Source organism: Pipistrellus kuhlii, unplaced genomic scaffold, assembly GCF_014108245.1.
Source record: "Pipistrellus kuhlii isolate mPipKuh1 unplaced genomic scaffold, mPipKuh1.p scaffold_m20_p_2, whole genome shotgun sequence".
NCBI classification, from domain to species: Eukaryota; Metazoa; Chordata; class Mammalia; order Chiroptera; family Vespertilionidae; genus Pipistrellus; species Pipistrellus kuhlii.
Window position 1 is genome coordinate 47,729,780 of NW_023425515.1, and position 24,880 is coordinate 47,754,659.

At 45.3% G+C, this 24,880-nt stretch overlaps 1 protein-coding gene and 1 long non-coding RNA gene across 13 annotated transcripts; one reads left to right on the top strand and one right to left on the bottom strand.

Moving 5' to 3' along the window:
- Positions 1 to 2,220: 2,220 nt before the first annotated feature.
- Positions 2,221 to 14,578, top strand: LOC118724127 (zinc finger protein 211). Of its 12 annotated transcripts, none has more exons than XM_036447082.2 (5): positions 2,221 to 2,242; positions 5,098 to 5,153; positions 10,721 to 11,929; positions 12,014 to 12,190; positions 12,447 to 14,578. In XM_036447082.2, exons 3-5 carry the CDS (start codon positions 10,731 to 10,733, stop codon positions 12,778 to 12,780), a joined length of 1,710 nt encoding a protein of 569 aa, XP_036302975.1. In that variant the 5' UTR covers positions 2,221 to 2,242; positions 5,098 to 5,153; positions 10,721 to 10,730; the 3' UTR covers positions 12,781 to 14,578. The 12 variants fall into 12 exon arrangements, with proteins under 12 accessions (XP_036302975.1, XP_045439880.1, XP_045439876.1 ...); XM_045583924.1 differs by adding an exon at positions 12,351 to 12,437 and having other exon boundaries at positions 2,222 to 2,242; positions 10,721 to 12,097; positions 12,606 to 14,578; XM_045583920.1 differs by having other exon boundaries at positions 2,222 to 2,242; positions 10,721 to 11,967; positions 12,053 to 12,190.
- Positions 7,523 to 23,640, bottom strand: LOC123652635. The gene is made up of 3 exons (XR_006742078.1): positions 23,540 to 23,640; positions 20,219 to 20,223; positions 7,523 to 7,533 (listed from the first exon to the last, which is right to left on the bottom strand). It is a non-coding gene; the product is annotated as an uncharacterized LOC123652635 (long non-coding RNA).
- Positions 23,641 to 24,880: the final 1,240 nt, after the last annotated feature.

Sequence of the window (24,880 nt, forward strand, 5' to 3'; positions counted from 1 at the left end):
GAAGTTGATGACGCCCTAATCAAAGCAATAATCAATTCGGACTGTCACAGTACAACACGTGAGATTGCAGAGAAGCTTCATGTATCACATACATGCATTGAAAATCACTTAAAACAATTTGGCTATGTTCAAAAACTCGATACATGGGTTCCTCGCGAACTGAAAGAATCAGAGTTAACGCAACGCATTAGCAGCTGCGATTTGCTAAAGAAACGTAATGAAAATGGTCCATTTTTAAAACGACTGATAACTGGCGATGAAAAATGGGTTGTTTACAACAATATCAAGCGGAAAAGATCGTGGAGCAGGCCAGGTGAACCAACTCAAACAACATCAAAAGCTGATATTCATCAAAAGAAGGTTTTGTTATCAGTTTGGTGGGATTACAAAGGAATTGTCTACTTTGAACTCTTACCACCCAACCTAACGATCAATTCTGATGTCTACATTGAACAACTAACGAAATTGAACAATGCAGTTGAAGAAAAGCGGCCCGAATTGACAAATCGAAAAGGTGTTGTATTCCATCATGACAATGCAAGGCCACACACATCTTCGGTCACTCGGCAAAAATTAATGGAGCTTGATTGGGATGTTTTGCCACATCCACCATATAGTCCTGACCTTGCACCATCTGATTACTTTTTGTTTCGATCTTTACAAAACTCCTTGAATGGTAAAAATTTCAATAATGATGATGATGTCAAATCGTACCTGATTCAGTTTTTTGCTAATAAAAACCAGAAGTTTTTTGAACGTGGGATTATGATGCTGCCTGAAAGATGGCAAGAGGTCATTGATCAAAATGGGCAATACATTACAGAATAAAGTTATTTAGTTCCATGAAAAAATTGTCTTTGATTTTCTTTAAAAAATCCGCAATTACTTAGCTGCCGACCCAATATTTTGCTAGCTCAACGACAGAAACCACACATCCTGCTTCTTAGCTAGATGAGCAGTCAGAGTGGAGAATAGCCCCCCAGCAACATCCTGCCAGCAGCCCCAAGAATAAAGTTGGTTTTTATGCCCTAAATGTTAGCCAATCATCTTTTATTTTATTTATTTTATATATATTATTGATTTTTTTTACAGAGAGGAAGGGAGAGAGATGGAGAGCTAGAAACGTCGATGAGAGAGAAACATTGACCAGCTGCCTTTTGCACAGCCCCTATCGGGGATAAGCCCGCAACCAATGTACATGCCCTTGACCGGAATCGAACCTGGGACCCTTTAGTCCGCAGACCGACGCTCTACCACTGAGCCAAACCGGCTTCAGCAGCCAATCATCTTATACCAAATATCCTCCCAGAGCCAGAAAATAAAAGCAGGTTAACACCTTTGTTCGGGGCTCTTGCCTGCTGCTGCGCCAGCTAAGGCTCAAGCCTGAGTTCGAATTCGTGAATAAAGGCTGATATTAGGAACAATTTGGACTCTGTGGCTTTTCCTGGGAATCTGGTCCATAACAGTCCCAGGTTCGATTCCAGTCAAGGGCATGTACCTTGCTTGCGGGCACATCCCCACCAAGAGGATTGATGTTTCTCTCTCATCGGTTTTCTAACTCTCTCTCTCTCTCTCTCTCTCTCTCTCTCTCTCTCTCTCTCCTCTGTAAAAAAAATCAATAAAATATATTTTAAAATATATATTAATGGGTAAAACAACAACAACAACAACAACAAAACCTCCCCTCTGCACTGCCATTTCACAACTCCTTTATAGTGTATGGGACAGAAGTAACTATTTATTTACCTAACTCCTAAGTCAGTCCCCCTCTAAAACACGCATACCGGCTGTTTCCCTAAAGGGTGGCCAGGGGCTGTGGCTCCCTTCCGCACCGCGCAACCCCGGGGAGCAGGAGTGGAGCCAACAGCCGCGGAGGCAGCCCCCAGCCCACCTCCACCGCTGACCAGGTGGGAGGGGCAGCCACGCCCAAACCGCGGGGGCGTGACCCCACGAGGGCGGCCCTCCCCTTCCGGTCTCAACACCACCCAGGTTCCCGCTGGACGCCTGAATCAGCGCTGACTATTGGTTTCTGGCTGGGCCTGCATCTAAGCGGGACGGGGTAGCCCCGCCCACCAGGGCAGGTCTCCAGGGCGGAGCTTCCGGTTGCCGGGTAACCAGCCCGCCGGGCGAAGGAAGTGCGTGCTCCTGGTCGGTCTGTGAGGCGGCGCGCACACCTCGGCAGCTCGGCGTGGGGCCGCTCCGCGCGGAACGCAGAGGGACACGCCGAGGTGAAGGGTGGCAGGTGAGTCTGGCGGGGCTGAGGGAGGCAGCACCCCGGAGGGGCACGGAAGGGGAAAGGGGAGGAGAAAGAATGAAGAGAAGGGCCGAGGAAGAAGGGTTCTGAAGACCGAGGGAAGCAAGTCTCCGCAAGAGCGAAGTGCTCCCCTGGGTTAAACGCCATTGAGATGCCTTGAGGGACACTAAGAACCAAGTGAGGGCATTGGATTTGGCCAAGAGCAGCTTGTAGGTACGTCGTGTCCCACGGATACTGAAGCTCCAAACGTTTGAGATTTGGCTATGGAGACACAGGTCATAGAGGCGAGGCATGCTTACTGTCTTCCCCTTCACTGCTTTCAAAGGAATGCCTTAGTCCCTTGGAATTTCAAAAAATAATTAACCCCGCCGAACCGGTTTGGCTCAGTGGTAGAGCGTCGGCCTGCCGACTGAAAGGTCCCAGGTTCGATTCCGGTCCAGGGCATGTAGTACCTTGGTTGCGGGCACATCCCCAGTAGGGGGTGTGCAAGAGGCAGCTGATCTATGGTTCTCTCTCATCCATGTTTCTAACTCTCCGTCCCTCTCTCTTCCTCTCTCTAAAAAAATCAATAAAATATTTTTTTTAAAGTAACACTTAAAAAAAATAATAATTAACCCAAAATAAACTCTTGGCCTTTCTATGTTAAATAGTTTAGATCTGTGGCAGATAGTATTTTTTTTTTTTTTTTAGCTGTTACAAAAATGTACTGAGTCTGTTAGCAGAGCAAGGAGGTGGGGGGGGCAGGGGGGGGCGAGGACTGAGACTTCATGTAAAGATGCCTGTTTATTTTATTCTAATTAGGTAGGAGGCAGGAGTCCAGTCCTGGACTCTTGTGCTGCGGGGGTCTTCTGGGATGGGGAAGACCACTCTGACCAGGAAGGGAGTACTGGACTGGGTGGAAGGAATGCTCTATCATAGGGGTGTCGAACTCAATCAGAGAAGGGGCCAAAATCTAAAATCCAGCCTAAATCGCGGGCCGAATGGTTTACTGAACAGTCATAAACTCATTGTGATGGAAACGCAGCGGAGTGCAGTGATGACAGCGCTGTGCGGGCCACATTGCAAGGCCTGGCGGGACGGATTTGGCCCGAGGGCCTTGTGTTTGACACATGTGCTCTATCATAATAGGTTCCATGAAGTCCTCTATCTGAGCTGCAGAGAACTGTGCCAGCTGATAAAGATACAATTTGCTGATTGGATTGCCATGATTGGCCTGGCTGGCAGGCCTCCATCCAGAGATCCTGGCCCAGTCGAGAAATTCTTGTTCTGCCTAGATGGGGTTGATGAACTGAGAATACTGTGTGAGGAGCACACATAGGATCTGTTAAGACTGGGCAAAGCCGCTGCCAATGCCCCTCCTACGGAGCAGATGGTGTAACCCCACAGCCACTGCCCAGACCACCACAACACCCTTCATGCATTCTTTCTAATGTACTCAGCCCAGGCGTCTGGGCGGCCTGAGGACCTGAGGGGCCCATGCTATTTAGCTGCTGAGAGACTCTGAGAACAGGAAATCCAATGTAATAAATTTCAGACACATGAACTGGATTTACCATTTCCTGAATATAAATATGAAGTGTTTCAGAAAGATGATTGTGGTGTTTCTCCTTTTGCCGAGTCCCGCACGGAAAGGGAGAAAGACAGATTCCCCGGTGGAGGAGCTGGGGATTAAGAAATTAGAGAAAGAGACAAGAGACAGAAATAGATTCAAGCTGGGTGCCGGGTGGAGCCTTGTCCGCTGATAGAGAGACAGTCACACTCACCACAGACAACACAGCACATTTATTGGTTTCCAAAGGGGAGTTTAAGGTCAAAAGGAGTTTTGGGTGTGCCCACGTCCTATTCATCAAGACCTGGGTAAGTTCCTCATTTTTTTATACAAGATTTTTAAAAAATATATTTTATTCATTTTTACAGAGAGGAATTGAGAGGGATAGAGAGTTAGAAATGTCGATGAGAGAGATCAGCTGCCTCTTGCACCCCCCCCCCCCCACTGGGGATGTGCCCGCAACCAAGGTACATGCCCTTGATGGGAATCAAACGGGGGGAGGGTGTGTGTGTGTGTGTGTGTGTGTGTGTGTGTGTGTGTGTGTGTGGAAGCACAGACACCTTTCAGTCTGCAGGCCAAGGCTCTATCCATTGAGCCAAACTGATTTCGGCTTTTTGTGCAAGGTTTAGCATATCAAGACCTGGGTTAGTCAAGGTCCTATTTGTTCCTCATTCCAAGCACTTGGATAAAGATAAGAAATCTACCGATAACAGGACTCTGCCAGTGCCCTCGGGCTCAGCTGATAAGAATTAAAAGAATGTCCTTGAGCCATCCCAGACAGCTCTCTACAATGATGATTTTGAATACTAGTTTTATCCACTTGAATATCAGGGGTTTGGGCAAGTATTTTTTACTCTCGGGGAATAAACAGGAATAAAATATATTCATATCTCTTCCTTTGGAGATCTGAAAAATCTAATTGAAAATTTTGAAAGGAACAATCCAATTTTCTACCTTGACAGTAATTTCTTCTTTGACCTCCAAAGGCGAAAAAGTTCTCATATAAGATGTCACAAAGCATACAGTTGAAATTACTGCAGTGAGTAGAACAAGGAAATGAACATATTCATGCAGTAAAAACACCTAGTTCTCTGAGGTCCAAATGAGGAAATTTGTGAAACAAGCAATGGCTTTGCCAATGGGTGTACTAGTGTACCAATCCATTAATATTTTTTCCAAATTAAATGTCCAGAGTTTCGCTTTCCATATTAAGCACTGTCATTTTGTGCAGACAGTTAGCTCTAATTTTACAGGGAGTACTCAGGTTAATTTTTTTCTCCATGTTTCCTCCCAGCTTCCTGAGCTCCCGCTGTTCTTTTTCCCTATGAAGATCCATGAGACACTCCTCAGATGAGTTTTAGTCCATAGCTCATATTTCAGTCTCAGAAATAAGTCCAGGCCTATTTAGAGGAATCAGTAACAGTGGCCTCTGCTCCTGCCTACCTGTCTGATGGATGACCTCCTTCTTGAAGAAATCACATCCTGGGCATGATGAAACCCTGGGTTTCCCCTGCCTGAAGCTTGGTCTCCTCCTGCCCCCCAGATATTCTCTTCTCATCGTTCTCAGATTTCTATGATGTCACCATTAGTTTGGTGGCAGTCTATCCCCTGAGAGCCAGGAGAACCAAGTTACTGCCTGAACCTACTTTTTTTCCCCCCTGCAGTTTGTCCAATCACTTTCCCTGGGCTTCACTGAGCTGCTGTGTGTAGTTCCAGTGGCAGTTGTCCAAGAATTCCCAGGACTTAGGGGTTTCCCAGGAGACAGACTTTAATGCCAGAGCAATCCCAGACAAACTGAGACAAGTTGGTTCCCCTCTTAATAGTGGAGTATATAGTCTGTGAAGTTCTTTCCCTTTTTAGGAAATTCTGGGCGTTAACAATAAATGTGGGAAGGTATCTGAGGAAACAACTCCTGTAATTAAGTGACAACTTCATGTAAGCCTCACTTCTCTGGAGACAGGGAACAGTTAGAGCAAGAATTTTCTCAGAGCCTTATCTCCCCTAGATATGACAGGATTTTGTGTTGTTGGATAGTAAACTGTCCTTGAAGGTAGTGTTTTTAATGTCATGGTTCTATGTTTTTCTCTTCATTTGTTGCTGAGCCTGGGGGAAGTCTTGTTAAAGTGGGCCAGTGCAATGACCGCTGTCAGATGTGGCACTAAGAATTAGAGGAAGTGGTGACATGTGGCCCCTTAGGCCTTCCTGAGATTTGCCAACTCTGGCCACTGTTGAGTTCATCATAATCTCAGATTTTTCACTTTTATTATTATGTTTTTAATTTCAAATAAACCTTTATTGTTCATATTATTACAAATGTTCCTCATTTTTTTCCCCTCCATTGCTCCCCTCCACCAGGTTGCTACCACACCCTCTGCCCTTTCCCCACCCCCCATTGTCCTCATCCTTAGGCGCACAGTTTATGTTCAGTCTCTTCCCACACCCCCCTCTCCCCTTTTCCCCGAGAATCGTCAGTCCACTCCCCTTCCATACCTCTGATTCTATTATATTCACCAGTTAATATTGTTCATCAGATATTTTTAAAAAATATATTTTATTGATTTTTTTACAGAGAGGAAGGGAGAGAGATAGTTAGAAACACTGATGAGAGTCATCAATCAGCTGCCTCTTGCACGCCCCCTACTAGGGATGTGTCCACAACCAAGGTACATGCCCTTGACCGGAATCGAACCCAGGACCCTTCAGTCCGCAGGCTGACGCTCTATCCACTGAGCCAAACCAGTTTCTGCAGATTTTTTTTTTTAAATTGCTTCTATTTTTATTTTCTCACCTTGGATTACTCTCTCACACTCTCTCTCTCTCTCTCTCTCTCTCTCTCTCTCTCTCTCTTTAAATAAACCTTTATTGTTCATATTATTACAAAAGTTCCTCATTTTTCCCCCCCTCCACCAGGTTCCTACCCCACCCTCTGCCCTTTCCCCACACCCCATTGTCCTCATCCATAGGTGCACAGTTTATGTTCAGTCTCTTCCCGCACCCCCACTCCTCTTTTCCCTGAGAATCGTCATTCCACTCATCTTCTATACCTCTGATTCTATTATATTCACCAGTTAATATTGTTCATCAGGTTTTTTAATTCCCTTGGTTTTTAGATTCACTTGTTGATAGCTATGTATTTATTGTTCATAATTTTTATCTTTATTTTCTTTCTCTTCCGAAATAACTCCCTTCAGCAATTCATATAATTCTGGTTTGGCAGTGATGAACTCCTTTAGCTTTTTTTTATTTGTGAAGCTCTTTATCTGGCCTTTGATTCTGAGTGATAGCTTTGCTGGGTAGAGTATTTTTGGCTGTAGGTTCTTGTTATTCATCACCTTGACTATTTCTTGCCATTCCCGTCTGGCCTGCATGGTTTCTGTTGAGAAATCAGCTGACAGTCGTATGAGTGCTCCTTTATAGGTAACTACCTGCTTTGCTCTTGCTGCTTTTAATATTCTCTCTTTGTCTTTTGCTCTTGGAATTTTAATTATGATTTGTCTTGGTGTGTTCCTCTTTGGATTCCTTTTGTTTGGAGTTCTGTGTGCTTCCTGGACTGGTAAGTCTAATTCTTTCACCAGGTGGGGGAAGTTTTCTGTCACTATTTCTTCCAATATGTTTTTGGTATCCTGCTCTCTCTCTTCTTCTGGGACCCCCATAATTCTGATGTTGTTTCACTTGAAGTTGTACCAGAAGTTTCTTACATTGTCTTCAATTTTCTGGATTCTCTTGTCTTCTTGCTTCTGTGGAGGAGTGTCTCCTTGTTCTTTATGTTCCAAATCTTTTACTTGATTCTTGCGATCTTCCATTCTGTTTTTAGGACTCTGAATAATATTTTTTATTTCAGACAGTGTATTCTTTATTTCTAGTTGATCCGTTTTTATTTCTAGTTGATCCCTTTTCATATCCTCATAGGTCTTGTTTATTTTATCGGCCTTTTCTAGGAAATTCTTGATAAACCTTATAAACTTGGTTTTGAACTCTATCCAGTCGCTTTTTGTCCTCCATTTCTTTCGTTTGTGATCTGTTTCCTTGTTTCAGCATTTTCGCAGCTTCCCCGAGTTGGTAGGGTGGCTTTGTGTGGTAAGGTGTCCTATATGGTTCAGTGGGTCAGCCTCCCAGTTAGCTGAGGTGGACACTCTTGGTGCACCCCTTTGTGGACTGGGTGTGTACAGCCTTATTGTAGTTAAGTCTTGATTGTTGTTGGTATCACTGGGAGGAGATTTTTCACTTTTAGCTAAACATGATGTGCTTAATTTTCATTTTGACTGAGAATGTTTTATTAATGTATGGAGCATATGCTTTTTTTTTTTCTCTTTTTTTCCTCATTTTTAAAAATTTTATCCTAGAAAAAAATATGTTGCAACCAATCAAAGTTATTTTATGTCTCTCTGTAATTACTTATGAGAGAAGGTCCATCTTCTCCAGAAACATTTTCATCTGAAATCAGTAGCTATTCTTTCTTGTATTTCTTTCTTTCATGCCAAACACGTGAGTTTGATTATTTCATCCAAATTACTTCAAAATCCAGGCAACAAGTGTGCTTTAGGAAATAGGTAATCTGAACTTTTTTTTTTTAAATCAAGCTTTATTGTTCATATTATTACAAAGGTTCCTCATTTCTTCCCCACTCCACCAGGTTCCCACCCCACCCTCCGCCCCCTCCCCATCCCCCATTGTCCTCATCCATAGGTGCACAGTTTATGTTCAGTCTCTTCCTCCCTCCCTTTCCCCAACATCAAATCCCTTTTCAGATAGCAAATCAGCCACTTAGCATTTTCTCATATCAACAATACCTCCACATGCCTAATGATACATTTCACACAAAAGACATTTCCAAATAGGTCAACCAGCCTCATCCAGGCCCCACCCAAGGCACTCACAGATCAACACCCCAGCGCTATACCAACTCAACACATCCATATCTAAGCCTCCATCACCTGATTCAGCAGACCCTCAAGTTCCCGCAAAAGTTTCCAGCCATGTCTGAGAGGCAGCCGTGGGGCAGGGGCAGGCAAGGAGCGAGCTGCTCTGGGCCTGGCTGCTCCGGGCCTGGCCTCTGTTGCTCTGGTTCGTTCTACAACCAGCTGCTCCGGGTCTGGTCACTGCCGCTCCCAACCTAGTTGCTCTGGACTTGGCTTCTGCTGTTCCGGGCCTGGCCGCACCCGACCCGGCTGCTCTGGGCCCGGCCGCTCCGGGCCCGGCTGCTCCCAGCCTGGCAGCTGCTGCTCCGGGCCTGGCCACTCCCAGCCTGGCAGCCGCTGCTCCGGGCCTGGCCGCTCCCAGCCTGGCAGCCGCTGCTCCGGGCCTGGCCACACCAGACTGGCAGCCGCTGCTCTGGGCCTGGCCACTCCCAGCCTGGCAGCTGCTGCTCCGGGCCTGGCTGCTCCCAACCCAGCTGCTCTGGGCCCAGCTTCTCCGGGCCCGGCCACTCCGGGTCTGGGTGTTCCTGGACTGGCCAACCTGGGCTTGGCTGCCTCCGCCTCAGGCCTGGCTGCCACTGCCCCAGGTCTGGCTGCTCCAGTGCTGGCTGTTGTTGCTCTGGTTCTGGCTGCTGCTGTTCTGGGGCCTGGCCGTTGCTGCTCCAGGCCCGGCTGCCACTGCCTTGTGCCTGGCCACTCTAGGCCTGGCCGCCGCTGTTCCAACATTCTGTCCTTTTTTTTTTTTTAAAACGCATTTATGTTGCAATGTTGGCTGGTGAGTTGAGTTCTGACTTAGTCTTTGATTTTTCAAGATCTTCTTTGTATTCTTAAGTAATTTTACTATCTTTTGCTCTCACTCAATTTCTTCACATTGAGAACTTCTTTGGTTTCTTCCTCCTTTCCTGGGAGCTCAGCAGGTTGGCCTGTGGCACCCCTTTGTTCTCCGCGGGCTCCTGCGCTGCTTCAGCCTGTTGCCGGGGTCGGTGCTGCCCAGGAAGCAGCCCCCGGCCTTGGCTCCGTTGCCCGCGCTCAGCGGTCGAAGGCTCAGCCCCCCCCCCCCCGTCGCCCAGCTCCCTGCTGGTGCCCGGCTGGCCGGTGTCCGGCAGGGGCTCCTGCTCCTTGTCACATTCCTCCAGTCTGGAGCTTTTTTTCTCCTTCCTGCTAGGGGATTGTAGGATCAGAGTCAACAGACTTTCCTCTGCGTGCAGTGTGCGCGACTCCAGGGGATCGGCCGCTCTCCCAGGACTCCACCTCACAGCCCCGTCTCCCTCCTCTTGAGCCCGGGTCCCCAGGGACCGGCCCAGAACTGGGGTTCAGAGCAGTCCGGACTGAGGCTCAGCGCCGCCGGAGGCTTTGTTTCTTCTGGCTAGGGTAATCCAGCATCAGAGTCAACATTCAGTCCTCTGTGCGCGCGACTCCGGGGGCCCTGCTTTGCGCGCTCCCCCGAGACTCTGCCCCACAGCCCCGTCTCCCCCTGCCAGAGCCTGGGTCCCCAGGGTCTGGCCTATAACTGGGGCTCAGCGCTGCCGGTTTGGGGGTTCAGCCCAGGCTGGGGGTTTTATTTCCTTCCTGCTAGGGAACGCCAGGCAGGCACCCAGCCTTCTCCTCCTCTCTGGCTACGACTTCTCCGCGCGCGCGTGTGTGTGGGTGCACAGCATGTCTCCGTACCTTAGGCTTTTTTTCAGCTCCTCTGATTTTCCTTCTGGTTTTCTCTTTCCTTCTTGTTGTAGAATTTTCAGTCAGTCGACTACCTGCAGCTCTGGGCAATGTCCACTCTACATTTTAGTTGTATTCCATTGAAATTGTTGTGTGCTGCTGCGGTTAGGTGTCTACCCGAGCAGCCATCTTGGATCCTCGGTAATCTGAACTTTTTTAAAGCTACATTTGTTCATACGAATTCTTTGAGGCTATTACAGAAAGCTTGGCAGTGCAGTTTGCCTTTTAAATTCAACAGTTGACTTCCAGTGTTCTTCTGATGATGGATGTTTCCTCTTCTCTTAGGATCACCTAAATGGGTCGGAGCGTCCTGAGCACTATTGGAGATGCCAGAATGAGAAGGCGCAAGAGTCCTGGTCCCCGTCAACCAACCACCCAGGTGACTCGCACTAGGCCCAGGACAGAGACCTCTGTGCCCAGGGTTGCCTCTGCTCCCACCACTCGCACTCTGGTTCGCCCACAAAGGCCCCCAGCTGAGGTTGGTGTGACCTTTGAGGATGTCGCCATTTGCTTCTCCAAGAAGGAATGGTGCCTCCTTGATGAGGCTCAGAGACACCTGTACCTTGAAGTGATGCTGGAGAACTATGACCTCATCTCCTCTCTAGGTTGCTGCTGTGGAGCAGAAGATGTGGAGGCACCCACTGAACAGCATGTTTCTGTGAGAGTGTCACAGGCAAAGAATCCCAATGTAGCTTTGTCCTCCCAGAAGAGCCACCCCTGTGAGAGTTGTGGAATAGTCCTGAGAGACATTTTCTACTTGGTTGAGAATCAGGAAACACAGCACAGCCAGAAACTATTGAGATGTGGGGCATGTGGAAAGCGGTTTTATCTCAGCACAAAGTGTCCCCAGCACCAGGAGCAGCACGTGAGAGAGATGCATTTCATAAGAGGTGTGGAGAGGACCCCACGTGCCAAGGGCTGCCATTTCAATGTGTCACAAAAGCCTTTTACCTCTGAGGAGGTTGGACAGGACGTTCTCAACAGCTCAGGACATATCCAAGAGCAGGCTACTCACACCACAGGTCGGCCAAGTGAAATGTCAGCATCTGGTGTGCGTTTTAAAAGGAGAAAAAGTGATTACGCCAGGAAAGAATGTAAGAAAGCCATTGGCTACAACCAAACAGTTGCTCAGGACCGTGGTGCCTATACTGGAGTACAGTGTTTTACGTGCTGTGAATGTAAGAAATATTTTACAAAAGTTTCTGATCTCTGTAATCACCAGAAAGTTCATACAGGAGAAAGGCCATATGAGTGCAGTGAATGTGGAAAATGTTTTAGACAGCACGCCAACCTTATTGTACACAGTCGAGTTCATTCTGCAAAAAAGTCGCATGAGTGTGGTGAATGTGGGAAATCCTTTAGCCAAAATGCAAGTCTCATTCAACACCAGAGAGTTCACACTGGAGAAAAGCCATATGAGTGTGGCGAATGTGGGAAATCCTTTAGCCAAAGTGCAAGCCTCGTTCAACACCAGACAGTTCATACTGGAGAAAAGCCATATGAGTGTGGTGAATGTGGAAAATATTTTACCAGTACCTCTGGCCTTTATCGTCATCAGAGACTTCACACTGGAGAAAGGCCATATGAGTGTGGTGAATGTGGAAAATATTTTACCAGTACCTCTGGCCTTTATCGTCATCAGAGACTTCACACTGGAGAAAGGCCTTATAGGTGCAGTGAGTGTGGGAAATCTTTTATCAATGACTCTGGCCTCCGTTGTCATCAGAGATGTCACACTGGAGAAAAGCCATATAAGTGTGGCGAATGTGGGAAATCCTTTAGCCAAAGTGCAAGTCTTGTTCAACACCAGAGAATTCATACTGGAGAAAAAGCCATATGAGTGTGGTGAATGTGGAAAATATTTTACCAGTACCTCTGGCCTTTATCGTCATCAGAGACTTCACACTGGAGAAAGGCCTTATGAGTGCAGTGAATGTGGGAAATCTTTTGTCACGAACTATCACTTGCGTTGTCATCAGCAGAGATTTCACACTGGAGAAAGGCCTTATAGGTGCAGTGAGTGTGGGAAATCTTTTGTCACAAACTATCACTTGCGTTGTCATCAGAGATTTCACACTGGAGAAAGGCCTTATGGGTGCAGTGAGTGTGGGAAATCTTTTACTTATAGCAGTGGCTTCCGTGATCATCAGAGGGTTCACACTGGAGAAAGGCCTTATGAGTGCAGTGAATGTGGGAAATCTTTTACTTATAGCAGTGGCCTCCGTTATCATCAGAGGGTTCACACTGGAGAAAGGCCTTATGAGTGCAGTGAATGTGGGAAATCTTTTGTCACGAGCAGTCACTTGTGTTGTCATCTTAGAGTTCACAAGAGTAAGGCCTTATGATTGCAGCAAATGTGGGAAACCTTGTATCTGTAGCAGTGGCCTCGATTATCATTAGAGATTTCACACTGGAGAAAGGCCTTATGAGTGCAGTGAATGTGGGAAATGAAACAGTCACTTAACTTTGTTCTCGGATTTGTTGGAGGAAATTAGGAGTAGCCTGAGCCCATAATGAGATCTGTATTTTCTTCATTCTGACTAGTTCGGGCATGTGCCTGACCCAGTGTTGACCCCAGAGAACATCATCTAAGGTTAGCTGGCAGCTTGCAGAAGGACTACCTTTTCAGGGACCATGTTTCCCTAGATACCTGTGATGAATATTTCCATTGTCAAAGTCAGCAGTGCAAGAACTTCCAGGTTCATGTCCCTTTAGTTTGTAAAATAATGTAGGCCCTTTTGTTTAAGTCCTCTTTCACCTTGGGTGTTTTATTTACTGTGTGGGGTAGGTTATAAGCAAAAACATGGGGAAGCATGAAGAGGTGAACAACTTTTATGGGGTCTCAAACTTTCTCTGCCTCTGAAGAGACAGTATAGTGCTGAAATTCCTCACCAGTTCTTGCCAAATTTGCATTGCTTTCCACATCCTCCTAGGAAAGACTGCAGGGCTCTGGTACTCATGTGAAGCCTGGATGCTATGAGTTTTAGGAGACAGAAATCAGGTTCAGGAGGGGGCAGGTGAGCCTGATCTGTGTGGTTCGTGGTTGAGCATTGGTCAAGGTTTGATTCCCAGTCAGGGCACATGCCAGGGTTGCAGGCTCCATCCCCAGTAGGGGTTGTGCAGGAGGCAGCCAATCAGTGGTTCTCTCTCATCATCGATACCTCTCTGAAATCAATAAAAATATATTTGAGGGGCAGGTATGACAACCTCAAGTGTTTCTGGGAGCAGCATGATTTTTCTCTTGTTCACAGGTTATGCCAGTACTTTTGGAGGGAATCACTTTCAAAGATCTTGCAAAGGGCTATCTGTTCTAGTGTCTATAATTCCATATGTGATGGTCATTTGGGGTAGGACAATAGGAGTTAAGAGAAAGCATAATTGCTACAGAATCACATCTAATAGTGATTATGCATAATTATATGGAGATATGTTTGTTTTTTTATATAACTTATGCTATCTCATTGTTTGATTACATTTTTCTAAGTAAGGGTTTATGATGAGCCTTTTTTTCAGATGTGCATTTGCTAACTATTTGGTAAAATGTTTGAGTATATGTTCTGCCAAATCTATGAATTTTGGAAATTTTCTTTAGCAAAAGATCAGTTGTGGGGAGCAGTCTCAGATTGACAAGTCCCAAGGAGACAAAGTGTTTCACAAGGTGGGCTGTCTGGCACCCGCTCCTTTGGCCCACTGAGGCTTGCCAGTTTGCAGACAAAGCAAGATATGAGACAGTCAGAGTATGAGTAAAGGGAAGTAAGCAGGATGGCGGGGAAACAAGGAAGCTGGCTGTAGTCACGAGGCAGGTCAGAGGGAAGTTGATAAGTCTGTAAAGGCTAGAAAGAAAAAGCTGTGCAGATCTAATAATAAAATTGCTTTTGCTTACGTGATACTTATGTCATCTTAATTGCATCAGTATGCTGAGAGAAATAAACTTGGGGCGGCAGTCTTGAACTGTTTGCCCTCCCGATCCCATCTTTTGTTTGTCTCTTTGTCGCCTTTTCTCCATCCTCAACCCCCTTTTAGGTACTGTCCGACTGAAGCCAGCGGGCCCGGCAATCAGTGAAACAACAAAAACGCACGTTAGAATTTCACTCGTTTTGTGTCTTTTTTGTTTTATAAGATTAATGTTTTCATATTGGAAAACAAATGAAGTCAACAATTGACTCAAGATAAGGGTCTTATTTCATTCCTTTGGATGTGAATATCCAGTTTGCCCAGCACCATTTATCGAAGAGAAACTGTCCTTTCCCAAATATGTGTTTTTGGCTCCTTTGTCAGAAAGGAATTGGCTGTACATGCATGGGTCTAGAGGACTATTTGGAAACAGGTCATTCTTTGAGACATCTCAGGGAGCTGCAGAAGTTATCAAGATGAGGCACTAACGGGAAGGGGAAAATGAAACAGCTTGGAACTGATCTTGCCATTCAGTTGAGAGGAAGCACTGCAATGTGGAAAGAGCCCTGAGTTGAAATTTGTACCATCTAGATTAGGGGTGTCGAACTCAATCAGAGAAGGGGCCAAAATCTAAAATCCAGCCTAAATCGCAGGCCGAATGGTTTACTGAACAGTCATAAACTGTCATTGTGATGGAAACACAGCAGAGTGCAGTGATGACAGCGCGGTGCGGGCCACATTGCAAGGCCTGGCGGGACGGATTTGGCCCACGGGCCTTGTGTTTGACACATGTGATCTAGATCTTTCAAAGAATAGGAGCTCCTTCCACCATGAGAAACTCTAAGAAGTAAGGTTTATTGAGTCTTTAAATATAGTAAGAGTGGCTTACACACTTCTCATTTATTTTCCTCCACATTGCCATGACGTATTAGTTCTGTTATCCCCATTTTTTAGAACAGGAAGCTGAGGCGAAGCAGGGTGAGTTAAACTGTCCCAAATCACAGCTATTGTGTGACACAGCCATAGACTGTACTGCTCAGAGGTCCTGAGTGAAAGACGCTTTGCTCCTCTCAGTTCTGCTGCCTCATTGTCAGCCACCATCCTACTCTGTGTCTCTGAACCTGTCCTTCTGTCTCTGTACTATGAAAATTGTGTCCTTGTCCATTTCTCATAGGATACCTTCTCAACCTTTTGTTAACAGTTTTCTGCCTTTAGAACAATATCCCATTCTTTGCTGTGTATGATGACCAAGTTCCTCTTTTCCTCTTCTCCTGCAGCCATTTGTCCTTGCACTATCCCCACATGGCAAGGACAAATGGAGCCTCTCTGTCTTCCTCATCTGGGGACTTCTGTGTGAGGTATGGGCAGCAGGAGAGGATGGCAATGGTAAGGCCCATCTTCTCACAGACAGAACCCCCTGCAGCAGAGACCATCTCTCCAGAAAGCAGCATTATGATTCCAGCAGCACTTACAAAAGGAAAGTTCGCCTTTACCAATAACCCCAGAAATTCTAATAAGATAGAAATGTGACACCATTTTTACTCGGCTCAACTCCTGATCCAGCAAAGATGAAAAGGCATGCTAATTTTCCGTGTTGGTGTGGGTGTGAGTCAGGTGACATATGGTTGTTCTTGGAATCAAACTAATAAAACCACACTGGCTGACAGTTTAGTTTTTTAATTTTTTAAAAACCTTAAACACACAAAAAAAACCTTAAACTCTTATGCTTCCATTTCACCCATCAAATCCAGCTGTTCTCAACCAGACAAATGAGTAAAGTGTACATTAAAAAAAATGATTATAGAATTGTTCATAATTTGTGCTCCAAAAAAATTGGGAGGAGCACATAAATACAAAAATGTTTTCAAAAGTGGATAAATTAGTTTGGGTACATTTTTTTTTAATTAATTAATTTATTTTTTTACATATTTTAATGATTTTTTTTTTTTTGCCCCCCACCCTCCCTCCCACATATCCCCTCCCCAGAGTTTTATGTCCATTGGTTGTACTTATATGCATGTATACAAGTCCTTTGGTTGATCTATTATCTCCCCCAGATCCTCTTCCCCTCCCCGCTGTAATTTGACAATCTGCTTGTTGCTTTACTGTCTCTATATCTATCTTTTGGTTCATCAGTTTATAATGATCTTTATTATCCACAAATGAGTGGGGTCATGTGGTGTTTCTCTTTCATTGATTGGCTTATTTCACTCAGCATGATGTTCTCCAATTCCATCCAGGTTGCTGCGAATGATGAGAATTCCTTCTTTTTTATGGCAGCATAGTATTCCATTGTGTAGATGTACCATGGTTTTTGGATCCAATCATCTGCTGACGGGCACCTAGGCTGTTTCCAAATTCTAGCTATTGTAGATTGTGCTGCTATGAACACAGGGGTGCATATATCCTTTCTGATTGGTGTTTCTAAATAGTTTCTTGGGATATATTCCTAGGAGTGGGATTACTGGGTCAAATGGGAGTTCCATTTTCAGTTTTTTGAGGAAACTCCACACTGTTCTCCACAGTGGTTGCACCAGTCTGCATTCCCACCAGCAGTGCACGAGGGTTCCTTTTTCTCCGCACCCTCGCCAGCACTTGTCGTTTGTCGATTTGTTGATGTTGGCCATTCTGACAGGTAGTTTGGGTACATTCTTGTAATAGACTGCTTGCTTACGTTAACAGCACAGTTGACCCTTGAGCAACATAAGGGTTAGGGCACTAACACCCCTCCACCCCCCATTTCTCCATAGCTAAAAATTTGTTGACTCCCCAAAAGCTTAACTACAATCATACCGTAGTATCCACAAAGGATGGGTCCCAGGACCCTCAGTGGATACCAAAATCCATGGTTGTTTAAGACCCTTATATAAAACTAGAGGCCCAGGAGAAACCAAGATGGCGGCATAGGGTAGACACCTGAATGCAGCCTACCACAACAAATTTGAATTTGGAACTGGAAAACGGGGGGAACATCTTCCTGAAGCACCGGACGGCTGGCTGAAAGGAGGCTCTACCATCTGGGAAGGAGAGAGAAGGCATGCTGAACCTCAGGAACTGTGAAGGTGTGGAGAACTGTGTGTGCGAAAAGGCAGCTGCCCAACTTCACTGCCGGCTTGCTTGCAGAGCGTGGAGAGGACAGGCCGAGTCGCTGCTGGCTTACTCGCTGCGCACTGGGAGGGCGGACAGCTAACGCGAGGCTGGTTTGTGCAAGGGGCTGAATAAAGCTTGTCTGCACCACCCGAGACTCTGCCCCATCCAAGCGAAGCACAGAAGCCCCAGTGGCTAGCTTTCTCGTTCCCGCGAATAGGACTCTCCTAGGGAGGGGCAGACAGGAATCTAAAGCTTGTCTGCACCTATACAAAAGCGATGCGTGCACCTGCAACCAATTTTCGGGATTCACCAAACTTGGCTGTGCCACCCCGAGACTCCACCCCATCCAAGCGGAATATAGAAACCGTCCTAGCTGAGACACTTCTGATCCTCATAGCCAATTAGCTTGGAGATCAACGCTTCCCAGTGATACCAACAACAAGCAAGGCTTAACAACAAGACTGCACACACAACCCACAAAGGGCTACACCAAGACTGTCTACCTCAGGTAACTGGGAGGCTGACCCACTGAACCATATAGGACACCTTAGCACACAAAGCCAACCTACCAACTCAGGGAAGCTGTGAAAATGCCGAGACAAGGAAACAGATCACAAACAAAAGAAATGGAGGACAAGAAGTGACTGGATATAGAGTTCAAAACCACACTTATAAGGTTTTTCAAGAGTTTCCTAGAAAAGGCCAATAAAATAAACGAGACCTATGAGGATATGAAAAGGGATCAACTAGAAATAAAGAATACATTTTCTGAAATAAAAAATATTATACAGAGTCCTAAAAACAGAATGGAAGATCGCAAGAATCAAGTCAAAGATTTGGAACACAAAGAGCCAGAGGACACTGTTCCACAGAAGCAAGAAGATAAGAGAATCCAGGAAGTTGAAGATAGTGTAAGAAACCTCTGGGACAATTTCAAATGAACCAACATCAGAATTATGGGGGTCCCAGAAGAAGAGAGCAAGATACCGAAAACATACTGAAAGAAATAGTGACCGAAAACTTCCCCCACCTGGGGAAAGAAATAGACTTACAAGTCCATGAAGCGCATAGAACCCCAAACAAAAGGAATCCAAAGAGGGCCACACCAAGACAAATCATAATTAAAATTCCAAGAGCAAAAGACAGAGAATATTAAAAGCAGCAAGAGCAAAGCAGGTAGTTACTTATAAAGGAGCACCCATACAATTGTCAGCTGATTTCTCAACAGAAACCATGCAGGCCAGACGGGAATGGCAAGAAATATTCAAGGCAATGAATAGCAAGAACCTACAGCCAAAAATACTCTACCCAGCAAAGCTATCACTCAGAATCGAAGGCCAGATAAAGAGCTTCACAAATAAAAAAAAGCTAAAGGAGTTCATCACTGCCAAACCAGAATTATATGAATTCCTGAAAGGGATTCTTTAGGAAGAGGGAGAAGATAAAGATAAAAATTATGGTCAACAAATACGTAACTACCAACAAGTGAAACTAAAAGGCAAGGGAATTGAAAAACCTGATGGACAATATTAACTAGTGAATATAATAGAATCAGAGGTATGGAAGGGGAGTGGACTGACGATTCTTGGGGAAAAGGGGAGGGGGGGAGAGAATCCAAGATGGCTGCTCGGGTAGGCAACTAGCCGCAGCCGCACACAATTTCAACAAAATACAACTAAAATATAAAATGGACATTACCCAGAACTACAGGAAAGTCGACTGACTGGAAATTCTACAACAAGAAGCAAGGAGAAAACCAGAAGGAAGCGCGGAGGAGCTGTAAAAGCCCAAGGTACGGAGACACGCGGTGCGCGCGGAGAGGACAGAGCCCGAGAGGAGGGAGGCAGAGTGCCTGGCTGGCTGTCCCAAGAGGGAAGGAGAGAAAAGCTCCGACTGTGCTGGGCCCAGCTCCAACTGCTCTGAACCCCAATTCTAGGCCAGACCCCGGGGACCCAGGCTCATCTATAGGGAGCTGGGCTGTAAGGCGGGACTCCGGGGAAGCGGCGAAAGGAGGTCCCGGAGGCGCGCACACTGCGTGCAGAGAAGGGCCGGCCAGCTGTGCCTCGGGATTGCCCTGACGGGAAGGAGACAGGGGCTCCAGACTGCTCTGAACGCCACCTCCAATCCCACTACCAACTGAACTGAACCCCAATACCGGACTCATTGGGGGAGAGCATAGACAGTTTGGCAGCAGGCGAAAATCGAGGGCACCTTTCTCTCAGAGGCGCTCGCAACAAGTACTGAAGGACCCTGAGTCTCAGGAGTCGCATAGGGCGGGGCTGATGGAAGCCAAGGCTGTAGGCTCCACCCTGAAACCCCGCCCCATCAGAAAAGCTGCCTGCAAAAATGCCTAAACCAAATAGATCACAAACGAAAGAAATGGAGGAGGAAAAAGCGACTGGATATAGAGTTCAAAACCACACTTATAAGGTTGTTCAAGAATCTCCTAGAAAAGGCCGATAAAATAAACAAGACCTATGAGGATATGAAAAGGGATCAACTAGAAATAATAAGGGATCAACAAGAAATAAAGAATATATTGTCTGAAATAAAAAATATTTTATGGAGTCCTAAAAACAGAATGGAAGATCGCAAGAATCAAGTCAAAATTTGGAACATAAAGAGCCAGAAGACACTCCTCCGCAGACGCAAGAAGGCCAGAGAATCCAGAAAGTTGAAGATAATGTAAGAAACCTCTGGGACAACTTCAAACGAACCAACATCAGAATTATGGGGGTCCCAGAAGATGAGAGAGAGCAAGATATCGAAAACATACTGAAAGAAATAGTGACAGAAAACTTTCCCTACCTGGTGAAAGAATTAGACTTACAAGTCCAGGAAGCACACAGAACTCCAAACAAAAGGAATCCAAAGAGGACCACACCAAGACAAATCATAATTAAGATTCCAAGAACAAAAGACAAAGAGAATATTAAAAGAAGCAAGAGCAAAGAAGGTAGTTACTTATAAAGGAGCACCTATACGATTGTCAGCTGATTTCTCAACAGAAAGCATGCAGGCCAGACGGGAATGGCAAGAAATATTCAAGGTGATGAATAGCAAGAACCTACAGCCAAAGATAATCTATCCAGCAAAATTATCACTCAGATTCGAAGGTCAGATAAAGAACTTCACTAATAAAAAACAGCTAAAGGAGTTCATCACCACCAAACCAGAATTATATGAATTGCTGAAGGGGGTTCTTTCAGAAGAGAAAGTAAATAAAGATAAAAATTATGAACAACAAATACATAACTATCAAGTGAATCTGAAAACCAAGGAAACTAAAAAAAAAAATCTGAGGAACAATATTAACTGTTGAATATAATAGAATCAGAGGTATGGAAGGGGAGTGAACTGTTTATTCTTGGGGAAAAGGGGAGAGGGGGATGTGGGAAGAGACTGAACATAAACTGTGCACCTATGGATGAGGACAATGGGGGGTGGGGAAAGGGCAAAGGGTGGGGTGAGAAGGGGGGGGGAAGGAACATTTGTAATAATATGAACAATAAAAATTTATTTAAAAAAAAAAAGGGGGGAGAGGGGGGTGTGGGAAGAGACTGAACATAAACTGTGCGCCTAAGGAGGAGGACAATGGGGGGTGGGGAAAGGGCAGAGGGTGTGGTGTGTATCTGGTGGAGGGGAGCAATGAAGGGGGGGGGGAATGAGGAACATTTGTAATAATATGAACAATAAAGATTTATTTTTAAAATTTAAAAAAAATAAAACTAGAGTCCTGGTGCATAGCTTTGTGCACTAGTGGGGTCCCTTAGCCTGGTCTGTGCCCTGTCACAGTCTGGTACTCCTTGGGGGATGTTGGACTGCCGGTTTCGGCCTGATCCCCACAGGCCAGGCCAAGGGACCACATGCACCAGGCTTCTAGTATGCATATAAGATCTTTGGTTAATCTCCTTCTTTCCCGCGTCCATCAGATTCATCAATCTGTTCCATGTTTCTATTCCTGTGCATTGAGTGTCTGCCCCTAGGTGGTCAGTGTGCATCATAGCTACCAGTCAAATGGTTGCTTAGGCTTTTATATATATAGACTAGAAGCCTAGTACACAAAATTCATGCATAACGGTGGAGGATTGTCCTTCAGCCCTGCCTGCACCCTCTCCAATATGGGACATCCCTCTCACAATCTGAGACCACGGGCTCCTAACCGCTCGCCTGCCTGCCTGATTGATGCCTGACTGCTCCCCTACCGGCCTGATCGCCACTAACTGCCCTGCCCTCCCACAACCCACCTTCATGCAAGGCAGCAGACATCAGGACCAGCCTTCGCCACACTGTGCAAAGCTACAGGACCCTTATGCCTCAGTGCATGGAGCAGCCACTGGGCCCCGCCTTCGCTGTGCTTGTGGCCATCTTCTGACGGCCATCTTATAATGACCTGAGGGCTTAATGCCACCTAGGATATTATTAGTATAGAGGCATAGAACAGTGCCTACAGTCATCCCTCCACATCTGCAGATCCTTAACCTCAGATGGAAAATAGTGTTTTTGATCCTCGGTTGAATCCATGAATGTAAAACCTGGGGGCATAGGGCTGACTGTACTTATTGAAAATTATCCACGTATAAGTGGACCCACACCGTTCAGATTCAATTTTCTGTGAAAAGCTTAAAGGTAAATTCAAGTCTGTGGTAGCATAACTTCTTGGCAATTTTTACCATTTCTTTTCAGGTATGAACCATCCACAAACAAGGGATATCCAAAGGAGTATCTAAAAGCTCCACAAGGACCTTCCAAGGAACTTTTTTAATCTGAAAATTCTGCATTTCTTACTTTTAGTCAAACTCTGTTATCCTTTCCCTCCATTGCATATTCACCATCTTGACTTGGCAATTCTAGATTCTGAAAATGTAGTTGAGATATAAGCATTATTCCTGTGCTTCCCCCTTGTTTGATTGCCCAGGATTATTTTGCATCATTGAGACCTAATATGCTTCAGAAAGTTTAGATAAACACTGGCCAGGATTATTGGGAGCAAAATATATATATATGATAAGTATGGTAAGGCATCCATATAGAGCACTTGAATCTCCTTTGTACTTGTTTGGACAAAAAAAATATAGTGCATTAAAGGGGGAAACAAAGATGGCAGCATAAGGTATACACCTGTATGAGGTGCCTCTCACAACCACACCAAAACTACAACTAAAAGACAAAACGTCTATCACCCAGAAGCACGGGAAAGCTGGATGAGTAGAAGTTCTACAACAAGAAGGAAAGAGAAAAGAGCATGAAGATATGCACAAGCGTGGAGAAGCTGAGGTACGCAGACACGCAAATCGGGCTGGCAGCTGGCGACGGTGCGCTGTATTTTTCAAGCTGAAGGGAGACACAGCTTCCAATTACTCTGAACTCCAGTTTCCAGCGAGACTCTAGGGACCCAGACTCCTACAGGGAGAAGCTGGTCTATCTGCCATCGGGTCAGAAAATGAGGGTGGCTTTCTTGCAGAGGTGCGCACAGGAATCATTATTTACTGTGCTGGGGCACAGGACATGGAAACTCGGAGATGCAGAGACAGCTGGCTGGCAGCCATCGCTGTTTGCCACGCCCTAGCCTAGTGATTCCCTGAGACCCCACCCTGCACAATTTACAAACCCACCCAAGCTCTGTGCAGCAGCTCTTGCATATAAATGGCCTGCCCTATCACAGCTTAACCTAACAAACTGCAGCTCTGGTCAGGCAGGTATGGGAGGGGTGGGGAATCAGGTGGAGGAGAGCTACGAGGGGAAAAAAGAGGAACAACTGTAATAATCTGAACAATAAAGATTTATTTTTTAAAAATATATATTTTATTGATTTTACACAGAGAGGAATTGAGAGGGACAGAGAGTTAGAAACGTCGATGAGAGAGAAACATCGACCAGCTGCCTCCTGCACACCCCCCACCGGGGACGTGCCTGTAACCAAGGCACATGCCCCTGGCCGGAATCGAACCCGGGACCCCTCAGTCCACAGGTCGACGCTCTATCCACTGAGCCAAACCGGTCCCGGCAGATTTATTTTTTTAAGTGTATTAAATCTAAGGTTATTACAGTCTGGTTGTTCGCAATTCCATTCTTTTCTCCTGTCCGTCCCCCCACCCCCCTCCACCCCCGCACCACCACCACTTTACAATGTACTCAAGAAGATTGAAAAATCGTAATGGATCAATTTAAAATATTTTTATTTCCTAAAAGCTTTTTTGCCTATTGTAACGTGCAGGATCTTTTTATGGGAGAGATAGGTAGTTACAGTACCTGAATATAGGTTGAAAAATTAAGTAAAAAGAAATTAGAATAATAAAAGGGATACTCTGCTTTTCAAATTCTTGTTTTCTCTTAATCTAGGTAAGACATATCCAAAATAAATATGTGAAGAAGAAAATAAAATTGTCTTCATGGGGAAATAATAAATAAATTATTCATAAGGAGCATGGATAGTTTTATAACAGGTAAAGCAACCCTGGGGGTCTCCCTTGGTAGATAAAGGAATGAGGGTGGCCGGGTTTAGAGTATTGCAGCAATGCAATTTATGGAGTAAATACTTTTCATATTGGTGTGTGTGGGGAAGGTAGCAGGAGGTGACCTGAAACCAAATTTCATTAGGCAGCTAGGGAAAAATGAGAATTTTTCTGTCTATAAAAGTTTGTACAGCACAAGGAAGTTAAGGAGACCTGAGAACTAAGTCCATTGAAGTTTCCTCCAGCTTTGCTGCTGCTGCTGCAATAGTTCTTGAGCAGCGGACATGCCTTGTTACTGTTACGGATTATGGGCCTCTGGCCAGGGCCGTGCTGAGCCATATGGGAGCCTGTGCCCTTAAGTACATGTTTTTATGTATTCGTTGAATGGTAACCTTTTCCCAGGACATATTCAAAAAGTGGAAAAGTAGGTTATTAAAACTTACATTATTTTAAGCTCAAATAATTTATAGCAAAAAAGGTTTATTATAATTTAGCGTTCCTGAGTTTAATGAAAGCAAATTCATCCAGAAGCAATAAAAAATAAATTTCTTTATATGAAAATAAAATTATTGTAAGAAAACAGGAAAAGTCTAAAATAAATGATGAGAGAAACTGTTTGCAACATGTAACATACATAAATGTATAACATCTTTAAAACACAAGAACTGCTGAAACTGGTTTGGCTCAGTGGTAGAGCGACGGTCTGCAGACTGAAAGGTCCCGGGTTCGATTCCGGTCAAGGGCATGTACATTGGTTGTGGGCACATCCCCGGAAGGGGGTGTGCAAGAGGCAGCTGGTCGATGTTTCTATCTCATCGGCGTTTCTAGCTTTCTATCCCTCTCTCCTCCTCTCTATAAAAAATCAATAAAATATATTTTAAAAAAACAAAACAAAAAAACACAAGAACTTTTAAAAATTGAGGGGTGAAAGTTGAAAAAATGTGATAGATACCGTATTTTTCGGACCATAAGACGCTCCGGACCATAAGACGCACCAGTTTTTAGA

Coding starts and splice junctions, on each gene's coding strand:
- LOC118724127 (XM_045583917.1), top strand. CDS start 10,731: ATGGGTCGGAGCGTCCTGAGCACTATTGGAGATGCCAGAATGAGAAGG. Junction 12,098..12,350: donor AGACTTCACACTGGAGAAAG/GCCTTATAGGTG, acceptor CACTGGAGAAAG/GCCTTATGAGTGCAGTGAAT.